This window comes from Crocodylus porosus, unplaced genomic scaffold (assembly GCF_001723895.1).
Source record: "Crocodylus porosus isolate Cpor-Errol unplaced genomic scaffold, CroPor_comp1, whole genome shotgun sequence".
Classification (NCBI taxonomy): domain Eukaryota; kingdom Metazoa; phylum Chordata; order Crocodylia; family Crocodylidae; genus Crocodylus; species Crocodylus porosus.
The window spans coordinates 22,475,596-22,497,621 of NW_017728949.1; the positions used below are offsets into that span (position 1 = coordinate 22,475,596).

Genomic DNA, 22,026 nt, shown 5'->3' on the forward strand with positions numbered 1-22,026 from the left:
ATTCCAGTCTCTAATTAATCAAAAAAGATGCAGGAGTTGAAGGAGGAAGAGCCAGAAGAGCCCTAAGAAACTTGTCCTGATGATCTACATCATTACAAGCGGCATAACTCCATACTTCAGTGCCCTATAAGATCTGAGAGGTAACTTTGGCTTTATATGCTGATATAGGAGCTTGGACTGATCGTCCTGCTGTGGCTTCATAAAATTTCTTTATAGCCACAGCCGATTGGGCTGCCTTAGTTTTAACTGACTGAATATGATGTTTCCATGATGGAGAAGCTGTGAATAACACACCCAAATACCTATCGGTTTTGATGACTTCAAGTTTTAGTTCTCCCCATATTCCATGAATATTTCATCAAACAACTTCCTCAATACATTATTTTGGATTTATCATAATTTATGTCCCTCCACACCTCTTCTACATACACTTATACACCTCAGCGCCCCCGCCACATACACTCCACCCTCCCCACCATGTGATGGAGTAAGACTTTATTCTGAGCTATTACGCAATCACCTCTGTATACACTGCAAAACAAATCAGGACCAACATTTTTTTTGTAATAAAATTAAAATACATTATAGTAGATGTTTGGTTTCCAGTGTATGATTTTTTTTCATCTATGATTTGTTAAAATTATATCTTCTGAAATCTTTTATGCATGTGGCTCTCGACAGCTTACTAAGATGTGTTAAGTGGCCCTCAAACCAAAATAATTAACCACCCATGGGATAGCGGGTACGTCCTAAACCTCTCCATCATTCATTACTTTTGACCATAAGAAACTGCTGCCTTAACTGAAAGAAGCGCCTGGAAATATGCTAAAATGACTTAAGTCGTTCCTTGAAGGGTGTGGACACATGAATGTTTGGAGCCCTTTCAAAAGGGGAATGTCTCAGAAAGGAAGCAGCTGGTATGTTCTAATTGTTATGTACAAATGAGCTAAGAACAATTCAAATGCAGCAAGACCACTCAAACTTTAGCACCCCTTCATCCGGGGTTAAAATAGATGCAAATTAGTTGACTGATGTGAACCTGATCAAGATAACTTGATGCTAGTGGAAGAGTATGATGTTTCGAACAGTTTGTAGCTACGATAATTTCATTTAGTTGGAGGTACACTATTCAGTTGTTCTGTTGTGCAAGTTAGATGTTTTCTTGAGTGCTTTCTTCCATGAGAAATGCTTTTGTCATCTCTGCAGACAGTGACCAGACCTCAGTTAAAAATGTCTTTGTGACCTTTTAGCTGGATGACAGCAGCATAATACACAAGGCCTCAGCCTTAAGGCAGCTTCAGCTAGTATTAAGCAAGATGCCTCAGGGGTATGAGCTACCCACCAGCACATTGAATCTATCCTCCCCTCTTTACACTGTTCTGAAACAAAATATCAGGTCAAGTTCAAGGTCCCAATGCTTACATTCAGACTTTTCAGTAGCCCACATTCAGGATAACTAAAAGATAGTCTGATGCCCAGAAATGAAAATACTAGTTGACAAGTCCACTCTTCAGGCAGTGGAGGCTTTCAGCTATGAGGATGAAGCTCACTGATATTGGAAAAGAAACTTTATCAGGGGTTGGTAACAAAGTCTTGGGGTTTAAAGACTACTAGAAACTTCTTCCTGCTGCTAGTTGCAGTTCCTCAACCTGCCTCCTTGAACCTAAGCACAGAGTATGTGTACATTTTTTAAAAGCAAACCCTTAAACTCTACCAAAATAAAAGGCTCCATCCACTTATGTGCACATCAGACGGTCTGAATGAGAATGTTAGGAACACTGATTCTACCTTTTTAGAAGGCTCTTGTCTACTACACAAGGGTAGTCTAAGAAAATGCCTACAATAGACTTTGTCCTTTAGATCAGTGGTGTTCAACCTACAGCCCAGAGATTGGATTTGACCCACAACACAGTCCTTCTGCCATGGGGTGGGTCTCTCGCACATGTCTGGAAATTTGGCAGCTGGTGAGCAGCTTCTGCTCAATTAACATGGCCCTGTTTGCCAAATTGAGCCAGGATGATCTGGTTCATGGAGTCAGATGGATCTGGCCCATGGGGCTGTGCCAGTGCACCAAGTTGCACCTGTGGACCAATTCTGCATGCTGACATGCACTGGATCTAGCTTGTGGACTGGCCCTGCACTACTCCTCTGGCTCACAGGGCTGGATAGGGTGTTTCTCTGGAGTTAGGGGTAGTTATTGCTTAGTCATTTTTAGATATGTCAGCAGTATATATTTTTCCTACTCTAAAAGAAGCATCTCCCTGTGTCTGAAGAGGTTGCTTATCCCTTGTTACTTGTGTGGCCTTCTTTAAGCAGAGCTCTTCCTACTCCTTTGGGTTCTAAGAGGAAATGGCTATGCACACATTATACCATGTAGGATTAGCTACTATTCCTGGCATATGCTGTAATTTTCTTAGTTATGGTATATATTTTGCTTGGGGGAAGCAGGGAGAATTGACCCTTGAAGAATCTGAAGCGGGGATTGTAAATTGGGGCTGGCTGCACAAAGATTTATGGCTGTTGCATGCAGAGAGCAGGTATCCTTGCAAGGGATGTTTCCATCTGCTTATTCTTCTGCTTTCTGTTTTTAACAGTTGTTCAAAGTTGGAAGACTTGCCAGCAGAGCAGTGGAACCATGCCACAGTCCGCAATGCCTTAAAGGAACTGCTCAAAGTGATGAATCAGAGCACATTAGCCAAAGAATGCCCACTCTCCCAGGTCAGTGTTTAAACCAGGCCTAGAGAAAGTCTGCTGTATGAAATCCAAATCAATAACTATTTAGCTAGGTATTTTAGTTTTGCAAATTCTAGAAATGTTTGATTCATTTCTCATTTTAATTCAAAAGAAGAAATCCTATTTCTTGGGAGAAAGATGTCATCAGTCTTTTAATTGTGATGTATTTGTTTCCCGAAAGAAATATTGAATGGATCAGTTGGTTTTGCCCTGCATATGAAAGGGGGCCCAAATTTTCCATCTAGGCCATCTGCAAATTTTGCAGTAATCCCCAGTTATGCCTGTTCTATAATTTGGACCTACACATAGCTTTAATCAGCCTCTGATCATGATGAAATTTATATGACTCTTATAAATGGGGTGATAATTTCTAGGAAGCTGCAGCAAAAGTGTGTGTGTGTACATGTATGCATGTGCACATAAGTATATGCAACAGGAAAACAAATCCCATGTATCTGTTTTGTCTGACAACTTTGCCACTTACCATGATATCCTGGTTAAGGATGAAAGCAGTAGTTCAGACCTCTGATGATACTGTGAGCTGTAATTGGAAACATATTTCAGATTCTAATATCAAGACCTAAATACATTTGGCATGGCCAAAACTTGAACACCTGCTGATTCATGAAATACAGGACAAAATAACTTTGCTAGGACATAGTTAGAGCTGATATTGCTTTCTGTTCTCTTTTCTTAAAAAAATAATATTAATAATAATAGTATTATATTAATATTACTTCCATACCATTCCCCAAAAACTCCAAATCTTCTGTATGTTAAAATCTCAGTGAACTTTCTAACATTGATCCAAACTTTGACCTCCTGTGGTTGCCTTCCACTTATGTTAGAAGTCCTGACCGTAGGGGCTAGGGACAGACATTACACATAAATCAGTTTAAGTGATCAGAAACTGGTTTAAACCTGTAACAAAACAGACATTCAGTGCACATAAACCAGCTTCAAGATGGCTGATACCAGTCTGAGATAAATGTGGACCTCTTCAGCCTCTGCAAGAGAAGGTTGAGGGGCGACCTTGTGGCTGCCTATAAATTCATCATGGGGGGTGCAGAAGGGAATTGGTGAGGCTCTACTCACCAAGGCACCCCTGGGGGTTACAAGAAATAATGGCCATAAGCTAGCAGAGAGCAGATTTAGACTGGACATTAGGAAGAACTTCTTCACAGTTAAGAGTGGCTAAAATCTGGAATGGGCTCCCAAGGGAGGTGATGCCCTCCCCAGCCCTGGGGATCTTCAAGAGGAGGCATCTGGCTGGGGTCATCTGAACCCAGCACTCTTTCCTGCCTATGCAGGGGGTCAGACTCGATGATCTATTGAGGTCCCTTCTGACCCTAACATCTATGAATCTATGAATATAGATCAGACTTAACTGATTTGGCTTAAATCAGTTTATGCAATGTCTGTCCCAGACACCTTCCTGGTTTAACTTTAAACCAGAGTCCTCCAGCATCCCAGCATACTCTCTGGGCTGGGCCCTCTGCTTCCCCGCCAGAGCAGGGGCAGGTAGGGACAGGCAGGGTCAGGGGTCTCGCCAGAGAGGGGTTTAATTCACCCCTCCCTGTCCCACTGGCAGGGACCAGAGCCAGGTTCGTTGGGTGCTTCCCTCTTGCTGGTGCAGCAGTGGGACACCATGGCCCCTGAGGCAGAGGGGGCAGGGAGGGGGGTTATTCTCCCCTCTACCCCCACTTCTCTGGGAGACCGCACCTGGGTCTGCCTGCCCTGACTGCCGCTTACTCCCTGCTTGGGGTAAGGAACAGAATAAGCCTCCATCTACCTCCTCCACTGGATGCTGGAGGGAGGGGGAATAGCTCCCATCCCTGCCTGTCCACTGGAGTGGTGAGGAGGGAGTGACTGTGATGGGTGCAGCAGTCCCTGTCATAGTGTTGGGGAGCACAAGTCCCTTCCTGGCACAGGGGCCCTGCTTTGGGGCAGGCAGAGCTGCGGCAGACTGTGCACAGCAGCACCGGGGCCTGGAGCGGGCCAGAGCCATCGAAGCCTCCCCTTCCCCCAGTGCTGTGCTCTGTAGCAGCTTTCCTCACCCTGGAGCATGCACCCCCTGCTGCCTCTGTCATGGTTGCTCTCCCCTTACCACTCCAGTGCCAATGTGGGGGTGGGGGGCAGGGCCAGATGCTGGTGGGCAGGGCTCCTTAGGTAGAGGTCAGGGAGCATGGTTATTCCACCCTCTGCCTCCAGGGCACCTCAGTGGGTTTTGCCCACTCTGGCCACCATGGCTGCCTGCTTTGTGGCCAGGTCAAGCGGCAGAATAAGTCCCCTCCACCAGATGCTGGAGGGAGCAGGGCAGGAGGGGCTTATTTTGCTGCTTGCCCTGGGCACAAACTGAGTGGTGGCAGCGGTGACAGTGGCTGGGGCAGGCAGACCCTGCTGTGGTGTCCCAGGGGCAGAGGGAGGAATAAGGCCTCCTGTCATGCTTTCTGAGAGTGCAAGCCTCTTTCCAGCAGGATGCCATGCTGCATGATGGGTAAAGCTGTTACAGACCATGGTGCTGGGGGTGGGCTTGGAGTGCTCTGGGCCCCGGTGCTACTGGACATAGTCTGCTGCAGCTCTGCCTGCTCTACAGTGGGGTCCCCATGCTAGGAAGGGGCTCATGCTCCCTGAAACTATGACACGGGCTGCTGCAGCAGCCATGTGGGGATGCATAGAGACACCAGCCAGAAAGGCCTTTTAGGTGGGGGGGGTGCAGACGGGAGTTATTTCCCCTCACTCTGGCATCTGGTGGATGGGGCAGGAGGGGGCTTATTACTCTGCTTGCCCCAAGCAGGGAGCAAGCGGTGGCAGTTGGGGCAGGTAGACACAGCTGCAGTTGCCTGGGGGTAATGGAGGTAGAGGGGAGAATAACCCCTCTCCCTGCCACCTCTGCCTCAGGGGCCATGGCAGCCTGCCACTTCAGTAGTGAGGGGAGAGCATACGGCAGACCTGGCTCAGATCCCTGTTGGTGGGCCAGGGAGGGGGGAGCTAAACCCTTCTCTGGTTAGTTCAGCCTGGACTGGCCATGGCCCCCCGTACAGGAGGGCTATGCATAGCTTTGGTTGTTGATTCAAGTCAGAGGAGATTCAGCCTGATTCGGGAGCCAAAGTGAATCCAAAGTGGATCGGGAGACCAGTAAAAAGATCCAAATCAATTCGAAGGTCTCTGAAAAAATTTGGTAATTTGGGAAGTTCCCGCTTGTCTCTGCAGGTAGCTTGACCTGGACTTCATTCCAGTGAGGAGGGGGAAGGGGACCATGGGGGGACCCCATGCCTGGTCCCATCCCCTGCCTGCTCCCCCAGGCCCCCCCTCAGTGCCCCCCAACCCTTGCCTCTCTCTCAGCCCCGTCAATGCCTGCCCTGCCCGGCCATAGCATCCTGGTGCTTTAAAAAAACAAACAAACAAAAAAAGCCTCTGGGGGCTCATGGCTCACTTTGTTTTTGTTTTTGTTTGTTTTTTAAGTGCTGGGAGGCTGGGGCCAGGCAGGGCAGCCATTGGGAGAGCAGGTGGGGGATAGGGCCTGTTCGAAACAGAGATTCTGCTGATTTGGTGGCAGCCGAATCTCTGAATCAGATTTGGCTGAATCGATTTGGGACAGTGATTCAAATCACTGAATTGAATCACTGTCCCCTGAATCAGCCGAATCCTAATCTGAAGCGAATACTAGCCACTTTGCACAGGCCTACAGCACAGGCTCTCTGCAACCAAGGGCATGCTCTTGCACGCCCCCAGCCTGAGCAACTGCAGGCATGTACTTGCATTTCCTCAGCCCAGAGTGAATGTCTGTGCTGTTACCAACTGCTTCAACCTAGGCAGGTTAGAGTAACTTGCGCAGGTTGAATCAGCTCAGGCTCTGCTTTTTCGAATGTCTGTCTCTACCCTTGCTGAGCAAAATTTAGGGTATGTCCGTACTGAAGATGCATTGTGGATGGCACAGGGATATTTTAGCTGGCTTTAGAGGTACTAACTTGGGTACTAGAAGCAGTCTAGTTTTAGCAACCCACTGCTTGAATAAGCAAGATAAAATAGGTCAAGTGGTGCTCCATGCTGCTGGAGGTAAACTACTTCCAGTAGTCAACCATCTTGGGTATCTCTACACTGCACTGAAGTCTGAAGTGTAGATGTATCCATTAGTCTTGAGTACTCAACATGAGGATGACTTGTGGTGTATGGTGATCTGCCTCACGCTAACTTTTGCAGCTTGTAATGGAAAATCTATTTGAAATTGATCATAAAATAGTTGTGAGGCTTTTCATATCAAATTTGCTATTTTTTTTTTAAATTAAAAGAAAATTCTAGCTGTCATCACTATAAACTCAGCCAAGCATCAGTAAATTGGTCATGAACTACAACTAGCAGCTGAAATTCTCTAAAAGGTTCTTCTCTTGATTAGATTTGTGGAACTCCAGAGAAGGCTATAGGGTAAGAGATAAAACACGGGGACGTCATTCAACAACTTCAGTTGGTATTTAGCAAGGTCCTGAGTAGAAGGTACTTCATCTTTTCATGGCTGGGTGGATTTCCAATGATAATAGGAAGGGAAGAGCCGTAATCTATGTTAGATACTCGAGGAACCAGACACGTTTCTAAATATACAGTCACAGAGTGATAAATAGGTTAGTGCTACCTTTGCAGAGTAGTGCATGTCTTTACTTCCAGAAGGAGTGCTGTAAGAGGAGGAATCTGATTGGTTAATCAAGGCCTCAGTAGGTGCTTTGATGCATTTAATAAATCTTGTTATCTAAAAATGGTCTGTCAAGAGGTGAAATTAGATTAGATACTTGCAGCTCAAGTGAGTGAATATACCTGGTCTTCAGTCCTGCACCTCTGATTGCACTAGAAATGCACAGTGATCAATAAAACTGGCCCTTAACTTTTGGTCTAGGCAATGCATGTTTTCCATCAGTTTCAAAGTCTTCCATATGGAAATATTGAAGTACCTCTGCTAAAAACTGTTCCTGAAATGCCCGAGTAAGATTATTGATGGCAGATCTCTAGGAGGGAGACATCTTGCCTGAGTAGATAAATGGAGAAAGACTCTGCAAAGACATCCCTTTGTAGGTTGTGAGGCAGTTGTACATGCATACTTTCAGGCATGTGCTTAAGTAATATGTTAGATGGCAACAGAGCCCTTAATCTGGGCTAGAATGAATTCATTTTTTGCCTTAGAGTGACACAGAGTTTTAACCTCTATTGTTGTGGCTCACAAGATGCAAAAGATACAGTGGAAGGTTGTGTAGAAGCTGTCTATAGCCATAATCTGAATTTGCCTCTAATACAATTCCTTCTCCCAAATCAGTTTTAAAAAAATATCGTGCCAAATGTGAAATGTCATTACAACCCCCTTGTGGTTAATATATTATTGACAGCAGCAAATTACAGGGAAGTCTCCTAGGAGTCAAACTGCAGAGTAAATGCTGCTGTTTATTAATGTGTTCACAGTGCATCAAGTTTTTCTTGGTACAGAAGTAGAAAGAGGCAGCATTGGGAGCCTTTTTCTTACCAGTGACAGTGCTCCATCTCTTGTTCTTGGTGTGAGCACTTTGTGCAGCCCAGACGGGGCTTCTGATTGCCACTAATGGGAAATATAATCATTCACTTTGATTTAAAATTGTTCTATTTTTCCTGTTCGATGTATTATGTATCTGCTGCTTAGCTGCCCTTGGCATAGAGCTGCTGTTCAAATAAATGCATTCCAGTTAATTAAGGGGTGGTAGGGGGAGAAATCCCAATTATTTTAGCCTTTCCATCTTTGCATCTTCCATGTCTATTGTACTAATCATTTTACTGTTATCTGTCTACTTGTGTTTTTGTCTACTTACATTTTTTAAATTATGTTTCTGCCTCCCTCCTGGACACGCACAGTTTTCTCCTTTTATTTTAGCTTGTTTACATGGCTCCTACTTTACTTCCAGAATAAGCATTCACCTCATGGCAGCTTTTTGTCCACATGGCTGTGATGGAGTTGGCTGTGCACTGATCCAGCATGTCCGCTACCTGTATAACCTGGTTTAATCTGTTCCCTCCTTAAATATTTTCTCAGGGCAGATGCTTAGTCTAGGGCTTTATGTTAGGGAGTTCACAAGAATGATTTTCCTTGCCAGTCTCTTCTTTTTGTTTTGTTTTGTTTTTAACCAAGGATGTGCTTGCTATTTTATCAAATTGAGCTTTCCCCAGTGGGAAGGAAAGTTAATAGGTCCTATAAGAGTCCCACTGATAAGGAAGGGGACGGGGGGGGCACAGGTCTGCTTTTTTTCCATTTCAGAACCACTCCAGGCCTAATCTTAGTTATGTTAATTTGCTCTATAATGTAGAGAGAGACCTGATCAGAGAACAAGCTCTTTATGAATGACCTCTATTCAAGTAATTTTTCCTACAATCACCCAACTAAGATAACCCCAAATTAAGTTGCATTTAAAAAATGTGAATTTGTTTGCTCACTGCTGTTACCTCCATTCTATTATACCTTCATAGTACTCCTATTTCCTTATGTTGACTTCAGAACAAGGAAGATTTATGAGAAAGGGATTGTTGCTGACTACCACCATGCTGGGTTTATCTCTCAAAATATTGATTTTTAATTAGAAAATTGTATCTGAGTTCTGAAAATTAGAGCCTCCATTTAAAAATTCCTTTAGCTGTTTTAAGAGGCTACTGTGCTGTACCACAACACCATTTAAGTGGAAATGTTAAAGTGAAAGGGAAGGAGGATCTTTTTGTTTAAGGTGAAATCACGCCTTGAAGAGTAAAATTAATTGGTATCATCCAGTTTTCTTAAGGAGATTCTCTAAAGTCAATTCCTTTTATCCTCCTAAATCCCTAAAATTCAAGAGGTCAGGGAAAGCTCAACTTGTTTATTTTTTGCAGCAGAGCAACAGAGTAGGCTGACGGTAGTCTGAATCTTGAGCAGTGTGGGCTGTATTTGCTTTCTTGAAGCACTGCAAGTAGGGTAAACCAGTTGTGAGCCTCATATCTTAACAGAAATGGTCCTGTTTTATATGCGAGTCCACAGGAACTGGTGTGCCAGAACTTAAACCAAACATTGATGACATGCTGTCCCTGTAACTGTTCCACTGTGAAGGGATGCTATAAAAGGTGCCAACATTTTTCTGAAATCAAGGAAGACTATGGGCATAAAGAAAATCTGATTTTGAGACAAGGTTCACTGGCTCACACAGCTCCTTAAAGCTCTTGATTTGAAAGTGAAAATGTGTGATGCAAATGTATTTTTTTTTTGCACAGGTACAAACAGCCATATGGTGAAAAGATTTAGCTTTGGAAGAGCTTAAAAATGTTGTTAAATGATTACTTGGTCTTTAAAACTGAATGGGGAGATGGGAGGGTACCCTATTAGTAACAAGTCTTGTTCTACCTTATGCCAAAACCCACCCCAAACGTAAAGTATTATTTCAATAAAACAGCTCTACCTGTTTACTTCCACTTACCTTGTACCAGTAGTCTGCTCAGAGGGGAGCTGCAAGGGGTAGAGGTTGATGGTGGCTAAATACTTGGAATCTTCAGCTCTGTCACACTTAGTTGTGGTTGTTGGTTACTTTGAGTTTGTACTATGTTTAGTTTAATCTGCTCTGAATAGCTGTTAATTTCTCTGTTGGGTGATTTTTTGCACAAGGGCTAATCACACGTTTCTATAAATTATATTAATTTAACTTATTTGCCTAACTGTTGTTCTGCAGCAAGTAGCACGGATGTTCTCCGGTTCTTGGCTGTGTGGTCTTGCTGCAGTTGGAAGCAGAACAGAAACATCTGAAAAGCATTATTTGGATTATGCATGCTGGAGCATCTAATCTTACCTTTAGGATCTGGTTCCTAAATCTCAGTTGTTCTCACCCATTGTTGCCTAATGTGTGTGTCCCCAACATGACTGTCTATAGTTATGCTATTAGTGTGAAGATTCTTTGACACCACAGGAACAAATTAAAGTGACAAGTCAGTGCAAATTGCAGAAACAGGTCTTAGTTTATACTGCATCTTTTTTGCATTATTAGTGAACCAGTATAATTCTGGGGATGGTGTAGGAAATAAAGCCAGTTTGGTGTACTTTAACTGCAACTGGTTTAGGTTTTAAAGGCATGAATGGGTGATCAGTTGAGCTTGCATGCTATTCTGGTTTCTTTGGAAAAGATTTTTAATTATGTTTTTAACACACGTTTTCTTCCTCTGCTCCCAGAGTATGATTTCATCCATTGTAAATAGCACATACTATGCCAATGTGTCAGCAACCAAGTGCCAGGAGTTTGGGAGATGGTATAAAAAGTACAAGAAGATTAAAGGTAAATTGACTTTAGTTATTCTTAGTTTCCAAGCCAATGAACTGATGTTGACTGTTTGATATGTTTTAAGTAAGAGTGATAATAAGTCTTAATAATATTAGTGAATTTGCTTGAAAATAGGGCACAGTTGCAGCATACTGGAATTAAATCCAACGCTTTACAGTTAAGGATGGTGTGAAAATAAAGGCCATTTGAAGCAAACAGCTAGTCGCATCACATTTTAGATTGTAATTGCATTGAATTGATCAACTATGTGTGTAACAAAAGTAAAACAGTTTGAGAAAAAATCTGCTCTAACAGATCAAGTTTTAAAAGTGAACTCTTTCTGCAAATCATCTTTATCATATTTTATTCATGAAAACTAAAAACCTGTCCCCTTAAATTAAATATGCCCTTGCTGGTGTCTTCAAATCTTTTTCATGTCACACCATCTGAAATTTGGGTATAAGTGGAGCATCTGAGACCAGGCTATTTGGAAACATTGGGGTTCATTCAGTCCTGCTTGTCCCATTGACACAAAGGTGAAATCGGCTCATTTTTATTATACAAAATGGAATAATATTAATCGATGAAATGCTAATGTTTGAAACAGCAACATTATTCTTTATAGGTTCTTCATACTGCCTCATCCCTGTAATGTCTGAATGCCTGCCAGGAGTGCATTAGGTGGTGTGCCCAACATCTGTCACCTGTAGTTCATTATTTTATTCATCTGTTCCTCAGGGGGAGAATTCTGTGTGCACTGTACTGTTCTATTTTGGTAGGATTTTGTTTCTGATAACATGCAGACTCCTGTATATTCAAATCTATGGTCATATTCATATAAGAAGAAACTGTTGAAGAAAATGTGCTTTGCACTAGAAGCAGAAGGTTGTGAAATCTGTGATGATTAGTTTTTTTCCAAAAAAACCAAAGAATCTTCCACAGAGAATAGCTTTGACCTGTAGCTAGTGTTCTTCAGTGTCAGTCTCATCATTGTATGTTTCAAGCAGAAAAGAAAGATTCCTTCCCTGAAGTAAGGCATTGGCCATTTGGACACTTTTGTTTATGTTTTTCTTTTATCAGCCAGAAAAAGCATGTGTTCACAAGTCATGGATTGAGATTCTTTTATAATGTCCAGTACTTCCTGCAGAGTGAAAGTTCTGAATGTATAGCTATTCATAAAACTAATATGTTTCAAAATGTTACCCTCAATCCTTTGCTCTTAAAAGCTAGAATGTAGAAGGAAACAGGAGAATGCTTTTTGATTTAGTTAGAACAACATGGAATTACTTTAGATTTCTGTTGGGAAGCTTCTTCATGAGATGAGAGTAGTTAGAATGAACTGGTACCAGTTATCAGGGGAAATGCTGAAGGATCCATTCCCCCCCTGCACAAGGCTATGTATGGCCCATTTACTTTCATATGTGTCTACATGTGTGCATGGAGAATGAAATATGCTTTTCCAAGCTCCTCTATGCATAACAGTTATGTTTGTGCAACAGGAGAGAGAATGTTTTATGGTAAAAAGGTTTGTGGAGAAAATTACCTTAGCTCAGGTAAAAGTGGGGAGAGTAGGAATTGAAGGTACGTTTCTTTTCTTCTGAAATTACATAGGGATCATCTACAAATTCTGATTTGGATACTTACTACATTGTTAATAGCTACCCTTGTGCCAAGTAAACTGAATAGTTCCTTTTTCTGAGCCACACAATGGTGCTTTAGAGTAAGTGTTTTTATTCCTCTAAATGTTGCCTCCTATAAAAAGGATTTTTAAAGTGTTCTAACATATCCTCTTGGCTCAAAAATATCAAAGGAATCAAATAGCTTCAAGGTCATTTGGTGGTTTGCTTTTATTTGCTGTTACAGGAGAAAAGAGATGGGCTTCCCATTTCATTAGGGTAGGGTGTAATGCCAGTTCCAGAGGCACTGGAAACCCTTCACTGTAGTGTTCTTAGAGTTGCCACTACAGGCTCTAAGTGTTTCTAGCACGCTGCGCTCTTCCACTTTCTTCCTTTCTTAGAGCATTCTGTTCTTCGAGCTCTTTCTTTTTTTAGTTAGTAAGTGCACAGTTAAATTGTTAAGTGCAGTAAAAGCAGAATGAGACCTTGATTTCAGTCAAGAGGTCAAGGATCCAAACCTAAAGAGTTTGCCAGATAACTGTGTATATGTGCTATTCAAAGAGACGCAGCCAGTCGTTGCTGTTTAGAAATGTATGTGTGTGTTAGTAGGAGGAGAAAAGGGAAGGTTAAGGTATGTGTGAAATAAACACAAGCTGCTATCAAACAGTTCAAGTAGTGTTGATTCATCAACCAAACGAGTGGGAGGGAAAACAAAGAATCCATGACAGGTACAGTGGTGTATAAAAAGGAAACTGCTATGGGATTTAATTGTAATCTGAAATCCACAGAAAGGAAAGATTTCTGACTTAATTTTGATGCATTTAATTTCACATCTTTTTTTCTTTGTTATCATTTCATTTTTACTTCATAGCCCAAAAGTCTATAGAATTTAATATTTGAACTCAGTGACTTTTTTGATTTCTACATAGCTCTTTTTATTTTTATTAAATATATCCACCTTTATGAAAAAAAGTATAATAGCAGCAGCAGCCTTTGCCTTTAGAAACAAATTCTGCCTTTGGATATAACTGACTTGAATGGTTTGAACCAGCACACACAAATGTGAGGCCAGATTTGTTTATTAGAAAGTAAAAACAACAAACAATTCACATGCACTGTGGTAAATACAAAATAGGAAAGAGCTTGAAACTAACTTTATTAATGTTGCAAGCAAAATGCAGTCTACAGTGTTAAATGTGGTTCCTATTATCTGCTAATGTCTATTTTAATAAAACAGTGGGAACTAAATGGTTGCTTCTTAATCAAAACCATGATTTCCTAAACATAAGCTATGTGATTCTGTTACAAATTGCCACATATAGATCTCCTAGGTCAAACTTTTTTCCTTTCTCATAGAAATAAATAAACAGTAAAATAATTGTACACTCTGGAAGATCAAAGTAAATACAACTAAAGCCATGCAAAAATAAAGTCTTCTGGAAAAAGAAGAAAAGAATCAGGTTGCAGAGCATATATTTAATGTTTAAATAAATATAAGAAAGTGAACAATCAATAATTTGATATCATTAACAACAGATGTAAAAGCTGTATACAACTGGAATTGTATGAATTTTGAAGTAAACATTCTCAGTGTGTATTCTGTTGAACATACTGAAAATATGGCTAAAGTATTTACACTTTATAATTTTAAACAGTTTTCAGTTAGTACAGCTCCACATGTTAATTTTGTCTTGTGTCAGGGCCCTGCTAGAATAAGATTCTGGCTTGATTTATTTCCCCACCCTACCCATCCCCTTAAGGTTTTAAGATATTCACAGTTTACTTAGTGGCACTGGAGTTAGTATACAGACAGATGCGGGGAATTTACTAGTGTGAGAATTGGGGTTTGGGGTTTTTTTGGCCTTTTCTTGCCTGTTTAGTCTAGCACATGATATATGCATTAGGGCATAGGTGAGTGGACAGTTGTGCAAAAGACAGTTAAAAAAAATCTTTCTGATCTCTTTAGGGTGAACAGTATTTAATATTTTATTGTGTGTGGGCTGGAGGGGATTATATTAATGAAGTTCTAAGTGTAAATGTATAAAAGGTTCAAAGCAAGAAAGTAAAGATTCTTTGTCCTTTCCACTTGGTCCATATGTAACACTTTAAAACAATAATTACATTATCAAATCAATATCAATTTTGTAGCATATATGCATGTTGCATACGTTAATATTCTTATACAAGTCTTTCATTTTAATTTTTAATTTGATTTTTTTTTTTTTAAGTTGTGGGGTTTCTCTTTCTTTATACTACATCTTTCTGCTACGTCTTGCAGTACGAAGGGGCCCATGCATTGGTAGCTGCCTCATAGAGACTTCCTTCATGCAGCTCCTGCTGAAGGTCATGGAAGATGTGGGTGCCTAGTATCTTTGAAATTCTGAATGATTAGTTTAATATTTTTAGCACAAAAAATGCAAAATTCAGTCTCTTGTCCAAAAGTGTTGTGATCTTCTGCCACCCATTGCTGTGTTTTGCGTGTGTCAGAGTCAAACAGAAATGTTCTGCCTCACCTCCTAGATGTAGATTATATAATAATTGTTCCAACCCTCTGAAGGGCGAGCAGATTATTATAACCATAATCATACTTCAGTGATGCTTTTCAGAAAAGTTCAGTATTATTATCCCCGTTTTACAGATGCAGAAACCAAGGCCCAAGGTGGCAAAGTGGCTTGCCCTTCATCACTTAGCAGCCAAGTGACAGAACTGAGAGGAGAACCCAAGTCTCCTTAGATGAAGTTTAATTCTGTATCTATCAGGAGACGCTTCCTGTAGTATAGCAGAAGTAATTTTGTTTATGCTCCCAGCTTTGTTTTGTGCATAATTTTTTACAATGTTTTATAGATTCACGTTGGTTCTTCTTTTGTGAAAATTAATACTATTTTTCAAAATAACTATATACAAAGAATTTTCGGTGAATGAAATTCGCAGAAATGATTCATTCATTGTCCAGTATTTTGAATTTGGAGCATTTTGGGTAAACTTTTGCTAGCAGTTTCTCAGCTACTCTTGTTTTTTTAAAAAGATGCATTCCCTTCCCAAGTGTCTACCTGCTTTTAGTTTTATTGAAAAGATCATCATCACATCAACATTTTCATTATTTGTTGTCTTTTTAATGAATGCGCATATTTTTTTCTTTGCTTGAAAACTTAATTTAGAGTCAAGGGAAAAGACCATCAACAAATAATAGGAAAACAAGAAACCAAAAAGTCTTTGTCTGTTGGTTCCTGTAATAAGGTTCTTTATTCCTCAGACTAGTGATGATCCAAATAGTGCTTCTTTTTGGCATAAGTTCAGAGACCTTGGCTCTGGCAGTCTTTTGTGAGGTGATGAGTCTCCTGGCATAAATGAAGAGTGCCCAATTACTTTTGATTTTGATAGTTCAGGACTTAGCTGTTACAGGAAAGGGATCATATATCTCCCTTAAACTGAGAGTCTGTTTAGTCTGATATTTTTGACTGTTCTTGATTTTCTGATATTTCTAATTTGTTGTTGCGGGCTCTTTTATTCTTTGAAAGCATGTTTACTTTCTGAGACAGACTGATGGAATCTATTTTCTGATCATCATGGATCTAAACTGACATCACGGTAGTAGAGTATTTAGAAACAGCAGCATCTGAACTGGCTTCCAGCTTTGCTACTCTCAGGCTGCAAAAGTCCACTCTAATTCAAGGTAGTATTTTATTACTTTCTCTCAAAATTATTCTGAATTTTATATTTGAAGAAAGTCAAAAGCTTATGAAAGCTTCACGTGAAGATATTGCCCACCCAACACTTGCTTTTAAAAACATGCGCTGTGCTATTTTTTTCATTGGACCTTTGAATTCTTGATTTGGTGGTTAAGGTGTAAATATTTAGACTACTTATGCATATTTGGTTGTGGGTTCAGTTGTTGATATGGACCAAAGTAAGAGCATAGCTTTTTAGTTGGCTCTCCCCCCTACTCTGAGAGTCTTAATTTTTCATCTGCTTGATTTTGCGAATTTGTCTTCGTATAAAATCCCATAGTAGGGATTTTTCCCCCCCAAATTTAGTCTTTATGGGGGGAGGTACACTGCCCAGCCTTCTTCCTGACTTGTTATAGTTAGCATTTAGAGGGCCCATGAAGGTTTTAAAGGTTGCAGCTCATTAAGGGATGAATTCACACCTAGAATGCTGTTAGGCTGTGGATCATCTTCTGTTATGCTGCTTTGACAGAACAGGAGAGCTTTGGTTTTCATTGGACATCTGTATGTTTACAGTGTAAAAGGTAGCATCTTTTTATAAATTTGCATAATTGGCAGGATACAGCTAGAATTATAGATAGCAGAAAATTGTCTGCTTCTTTTCACACCTACATTTTTCCTGCTGTCCCTGATATTAAGACTACAGTGTTGAAATGTGCGTGTTTCATTGAGATATCATCTACCTAATGTGTAGTGTTCCAGGAGCCTCTGCGCAAAGGTCTGCATGCCTGTTAAGCTATGTGGAGAGAATTAAAACTGCCTTAAATTAAATTTTATTATAAAGGATATTTGCATGTCTGTGAAGATTTCAGCTTTACAAAAATTTATTTTTATTTTTTTGATTCACTTCACTGTGAAATCTACAGGGATCTTTGACTCCCCTTGAATCATGTCCTTTATGGGATGGAGAGAAGATTGAATCTTAGCTTTTCATACTTGTGCTTATTCCTTCTCAGAAACAAATACTGTAAATATGCGTGGCAGCAATAGGCAATTCAAGGATATATGGTTTTGTGCCTACTGCACTTTTGGTGCTGGCCTTAGACAGGTTCTCGTTTTACTAATGAGCTAGCTCAGTGATTCTCAGCCAGGGTGCCATGGCACATTGCAGTGCCTTGAGATCTTTTCAAGAGTGATGCTGGATGCCATGCAAAGTTAGTGTTTGTTAGTTTTGTAAACATAACTCACAAGATAAACCCAGTGGCTGCCTATAGATGCGTTTGTTTGTGTTCTTATTAGAGTGTGTTGGAGCAGACTCATTTAATCAAGTCTGTTCTGTGTTCTAATTAGAACACTCCAGCATCACCTCACCATCATGTATATTAAGCCCCCATGCATTTTGAAATGACTGTAGGGGCACTTTATCTAAACCTCATCAAATGAGCTTTTAGATAGTGTCCTGTGGCCATTTTCAAAAGCACAGGGGCTTAATACATGTGAAGGTGAACCGTTTTAATTAGAGCGGTTGTCTGGGAACCACTCTAATTAAAATAGCTTCCCCCACCCCCAAGCATGTGTATAGGCAGCAAGAGATTTTAAATAGGAATCCATAGTGTCAAAAGCTTTTTGATCTTTTATGGCTTCCTGAGTTCTTTGCAATAGAAGAAGTGCTCTAGTATTTTTCGGTAGTCAAAAAGCAAACTAACACTAAGAGATGGCATTTTTGAGGGGTACCTTGTGTCCAGTGAGGTTGAGAACAACTGATACAGTTGAATACATAAACAGTAAAATGGGTGTGCATGGGGAAACTAAACATGGCATAACTAAGAATAGACAAAGGTGTTTCCTGTCTGCTTTCCATTGGCTAGGGTACAGAAAGTCCTCTCCCTGCCTTGACCACTATCATGCAAAAGCAAATTATTATGTATTTGCTATGTAACTGTCGTAGACCATTTACACATTGTGGGGGCGGAGGCAGAGAGAGGGTTTAAAAATTAAAGTTTCTTATTGAGGTGGCTATTCCTGTAATCCACATTTTTTTCTGCTCCTGACTTAGTTTTGCAAGAACAAATAGCTGAGCCAGAGAGCAGACAGTATATGGAGTCAATGAAGGGCCTTGGTAAACATAAAGGTTAGATGTTGAATGAAAATGACTCCTCAAACCAGCCCCCCTGCACTGAAGTGGTTAAGTGGGTTGTGATTAAAAGAAATAAGTAATTATTATAATTATAGATAAAAAGATATAACGTTACCACTTTAAAAGCACCTCCTGTGCTCTAGAGTGGTTCTGTTATTTATAATGTGATGGCTCATAATTATGTGGAGTAGGTAATAGGGTACCCTCTGGAGCGTACCACACCAGCACTTGTTTCTTCAAGATAGTATAGGGCTGTGGCTTAATACATTCTCTTCCCAAAAGGGAACTTGTGGGTTCAAAGGCCAATTCTGTGTGCTTGATGGTGTCTAAAAATGCATGCATTTGATGACTTACATGATTGAGCTTTCTGGCTTAGGGATCGTGCAGGGCAGAAATGAGGTACCCTATCTATCAGAGCTGCATTTGGAGCTCTCTGCCTGCCTGTGCTGGCTGTATGTAATTCTTCCCAGTGCTACAATCTTTGCTTTTATGATCGTCATGTTGACTCCAATTTTAAATACTATGAAGAAACAAGCACCAAGCCCCTGAACCTGTTGCACTGGAAAACAAGAACATCTTATGGTGACTTCAAATCACAGTTGAAATAAAGCAGTTTGTTCTGCCTGGTAATAACCTATTACTGTTTATTCTTTTTCGCCTCCTGTTGCTCCATAACAGTTGCCACCTGCTAGCAGCTTCTGTCAGAGTTTATTGCACAGTGCAGAGGAAAGGCAAATGATTGAATGGGGCATAGAAACCGATTTACCATTTGACCCTTAAGGCTAGGGACAGACATTCAAAAAGCCTGAGCCAGAATTGATTCAATCTTTGCAAGTTAGTTTAACCTGGGTAGGCTAAATCACTTTTGTAACCAGGCAGACATCCCAGAAAGGCAGGCATATGCCTGCAGTGGCTCAGGCTACAAGCTGGGGGATGATAGAGGAGCCCCCCCTTTCCTTGCACAGAGCTGAGCTGAGGTGGGGGCATTGCCAGGCCCTGGTGGGATGCTGTGATTTGGGAGGGTTCCCTCCCTCCTGAACAGCCCAGAGGTGATGAAGATTCCCTGTTAACTCAGTGTTTATCACCCCATTAAGAAAACAGAGGGACATTACCAGTTCTCTGTTGATTCTGCCTTTGTCCCATGTACCACAGCTTGGAGGTAGCCAGCATGTGGTCTGCTACCAAATACTGAGAGGTGTCTGTGACTCTTAGCAGAGTGTGGGTGGAGGGTGGGGGGACAGAAGCCAGGCAGGTAGAGACTGTTGAAGCTGCAGCCAGGGAGCAGAGGGGAGGGGTCAGCCCTGCTGTGGAGCAGAGAGCTCCACCCAGCCCAAAGAGCATGCCTGGGGAGTCTGATTTAATTTAAACCAGCAAGGAATCTGGGACAGACATTGCATAAACTGGTTTGAGTCAAATCAGTTAAGTCTGATAAACATGTTTGAATGTGGTATCTCAAACCAGTTTCAGCCATTCTCAAACCAGTTTATGTGCACTGAACACCTGCTCTGTTACAGATTTAAACCAGCTTCTGATCATTTAAACTAGTTCATGTATAATGTCTGTCCCTAGCCTAAAGGAAGTGCCTCCCAGGAGAACTTTTATAATCTTTTCTCCAATGCCTGATGAAGGGTGTTCTCAGGAGAACTTTTACAATCTTTTCTCTAGTGCCTGATGTAGGGTAATTGTCCCCGAAACCTTGCACTTAAAGATTTTTTTTTTTTGCAAAAATCTTGTTTGTCTACCAAAAGATAGCATCTCTACTGTGAGTCCTGATTGGTTGTCTTTTGGAATTTGGTGAAGTTTTTCAGCCTGAAGTAAATGAAGGAGGGAGACTGTTCCAAAGTGCTATGTGAGCTACCTCCTGAGCTCTGGCATTGTAGCTGTTATCCAGTCTTCAGCAGCACTTCATTCTGAGATGCATTTAATCTGTCTAACTGCCATAATAAATTGGGAAGGGTACATATGGGTCATAAGGCATCATATTTTTATTTACAAGGACTCTGGGGTAACGAGTTAATAGTTGATATGATGTGCCTATGTATTTCGATATTTAGGCAATATGATGTGGCGGAGAGAAAAGGGTGTAAGGTTAATATTAATGGCTATGTATACACTGCAGTTAGAAAGTGTGGTTGAAGCACAGTAATATGATTCTACCATTTTAGTGCCATCACATTGACTTCACAGTCCTGCAGGGATCCCTACTAGAATCAGCTTTTAACAATACTACCCATAGGTAAGAAGGAGGCTGAGACTTTGATAATGTTAATTTTTCTATGGAGTATAATAGTTCATGCTGACTTTATTATTGGCATGGCTAAAATTACTAGAATCTGGTTTGTTTATGGCGGGGGGGAGGGAATGCACGTATTACTGAAGAGGACACTAAAGCTAATAAAAAGAGATACAACTTGGGCTCCAAGTAGAATAATATTCTTATACTATTATAATACCAGATTGCATTGTGCAGGTTAACCACCTGGCAGTATTTTCATCTTACAAATCCCTATACAAATTGCTTGCCATCAACACAGTCTGGGTAGAAACATAGGAACACTGAAAGCAATTTAAAAATATATAAATATATATTTTACTAAATTTTCAAAAACATTTGGCTGTCTTTATGGTGGATTTTTTTTGATGTTCTTACAAATTTACCAAATTCAGCTAGTGAAAACCCCTCATTGATAACTGTGGAATGACACCAGATTTACCACAGTATAAGTGAAATTGCATGTGGCCTTCGGTTTATTTTAGCAGAATTTCTGCAGAAGTTTGGTTATTGCAGGCCATATTTTTTTTCTTTTAATTTGTGGCAGATTAATTCACAATTGACAAATGACTATTGCTCATTTGTGATAATTTGAAAATGATTTTGTAAATTGTGTATTTACTAAGTCTATCTTAAGGTTGCCTACACATTCATTCTATATCTGCCTTAATGCCAAAGAATGGTATTATAAGAGCTGAGCATGCAGCACTAATGTGAATTGTTCTCATCCATTAGTCTTATTGACTTCATTGGGACTAGTCACATGAATAAGTGTCGACAGTTTCTGTTCCATTGATGGAAGCTTTTATTTTTTAAATATTTTTTGTGTGTTAAGTGGAGGAAGTCAGGTTTATTTTGTTTCATAGGGAACGTATTTCTGATGAAAAGCGTCATATTGAAAATTAACGATTTCACAAATAATTCTCATATTGGCTAAAATTTCCTGAATTTTTGCTGGAAGAACTGCAGATTCAAAGCATTTCACTAAAATTATTGACATTTGTTCAGTAACATTATTTTCTAAATAGTATTTTACAAAAAGCTGGGATTTTCAGTTCTGGTTTTTCATTGACAGAATGGCACGCATGCACAAACATACATATCTTACTTTTAAAACAAAAATTCCCACAAAAATGATAATCTGGTCTCATGAAGATGTCATATTTGGTACTCCTGGAAATTCTGAATTGACAAGTCTAGAGCCTGAAATTTTATGCATCTGTCTAGAACATATATTGTATAAGCAGCATGTGAGTGGTGAGCTGTAGGAGTGAAAGGAGTGATGATTTTTCTATAACCAATAACCTATATTTTACTGAGAGGC

General features: G+C 40.5%; 1 protein-coding gene across 9 annotated transcripts in view; it reads left to right on the forward strand.

Moving 5' to 3' along the window:
• Nucleotides 1–22,026, forward strand: part of SATB2 (SATB homeobox 2) — a 168,131-nt gene that overhangs the window by 73,236 nt on the left and 72,869 nt on the right. For all 9 annotated transcript variants that reach the window (XR_002104479.1, XM_019553944.1, XM_019553941.1 and 6 more), the window contains 2 exons: nt 2,595–2,718; nt 10,925–11,027. Coding sequence is in view for 8 of the 9 variants with exons in the window: in XM_019553944.1 (XP_019409489.1) it covers nt 2,595–2,718; nt 10,925–11,027 (227 nt within the window). In the remaining variant the exon portion in view is untranslated. The remainder of the gene's footprint in view (nt 1–2,594; nt 2,719–10,924; nt 11,028–22,026) is intronic.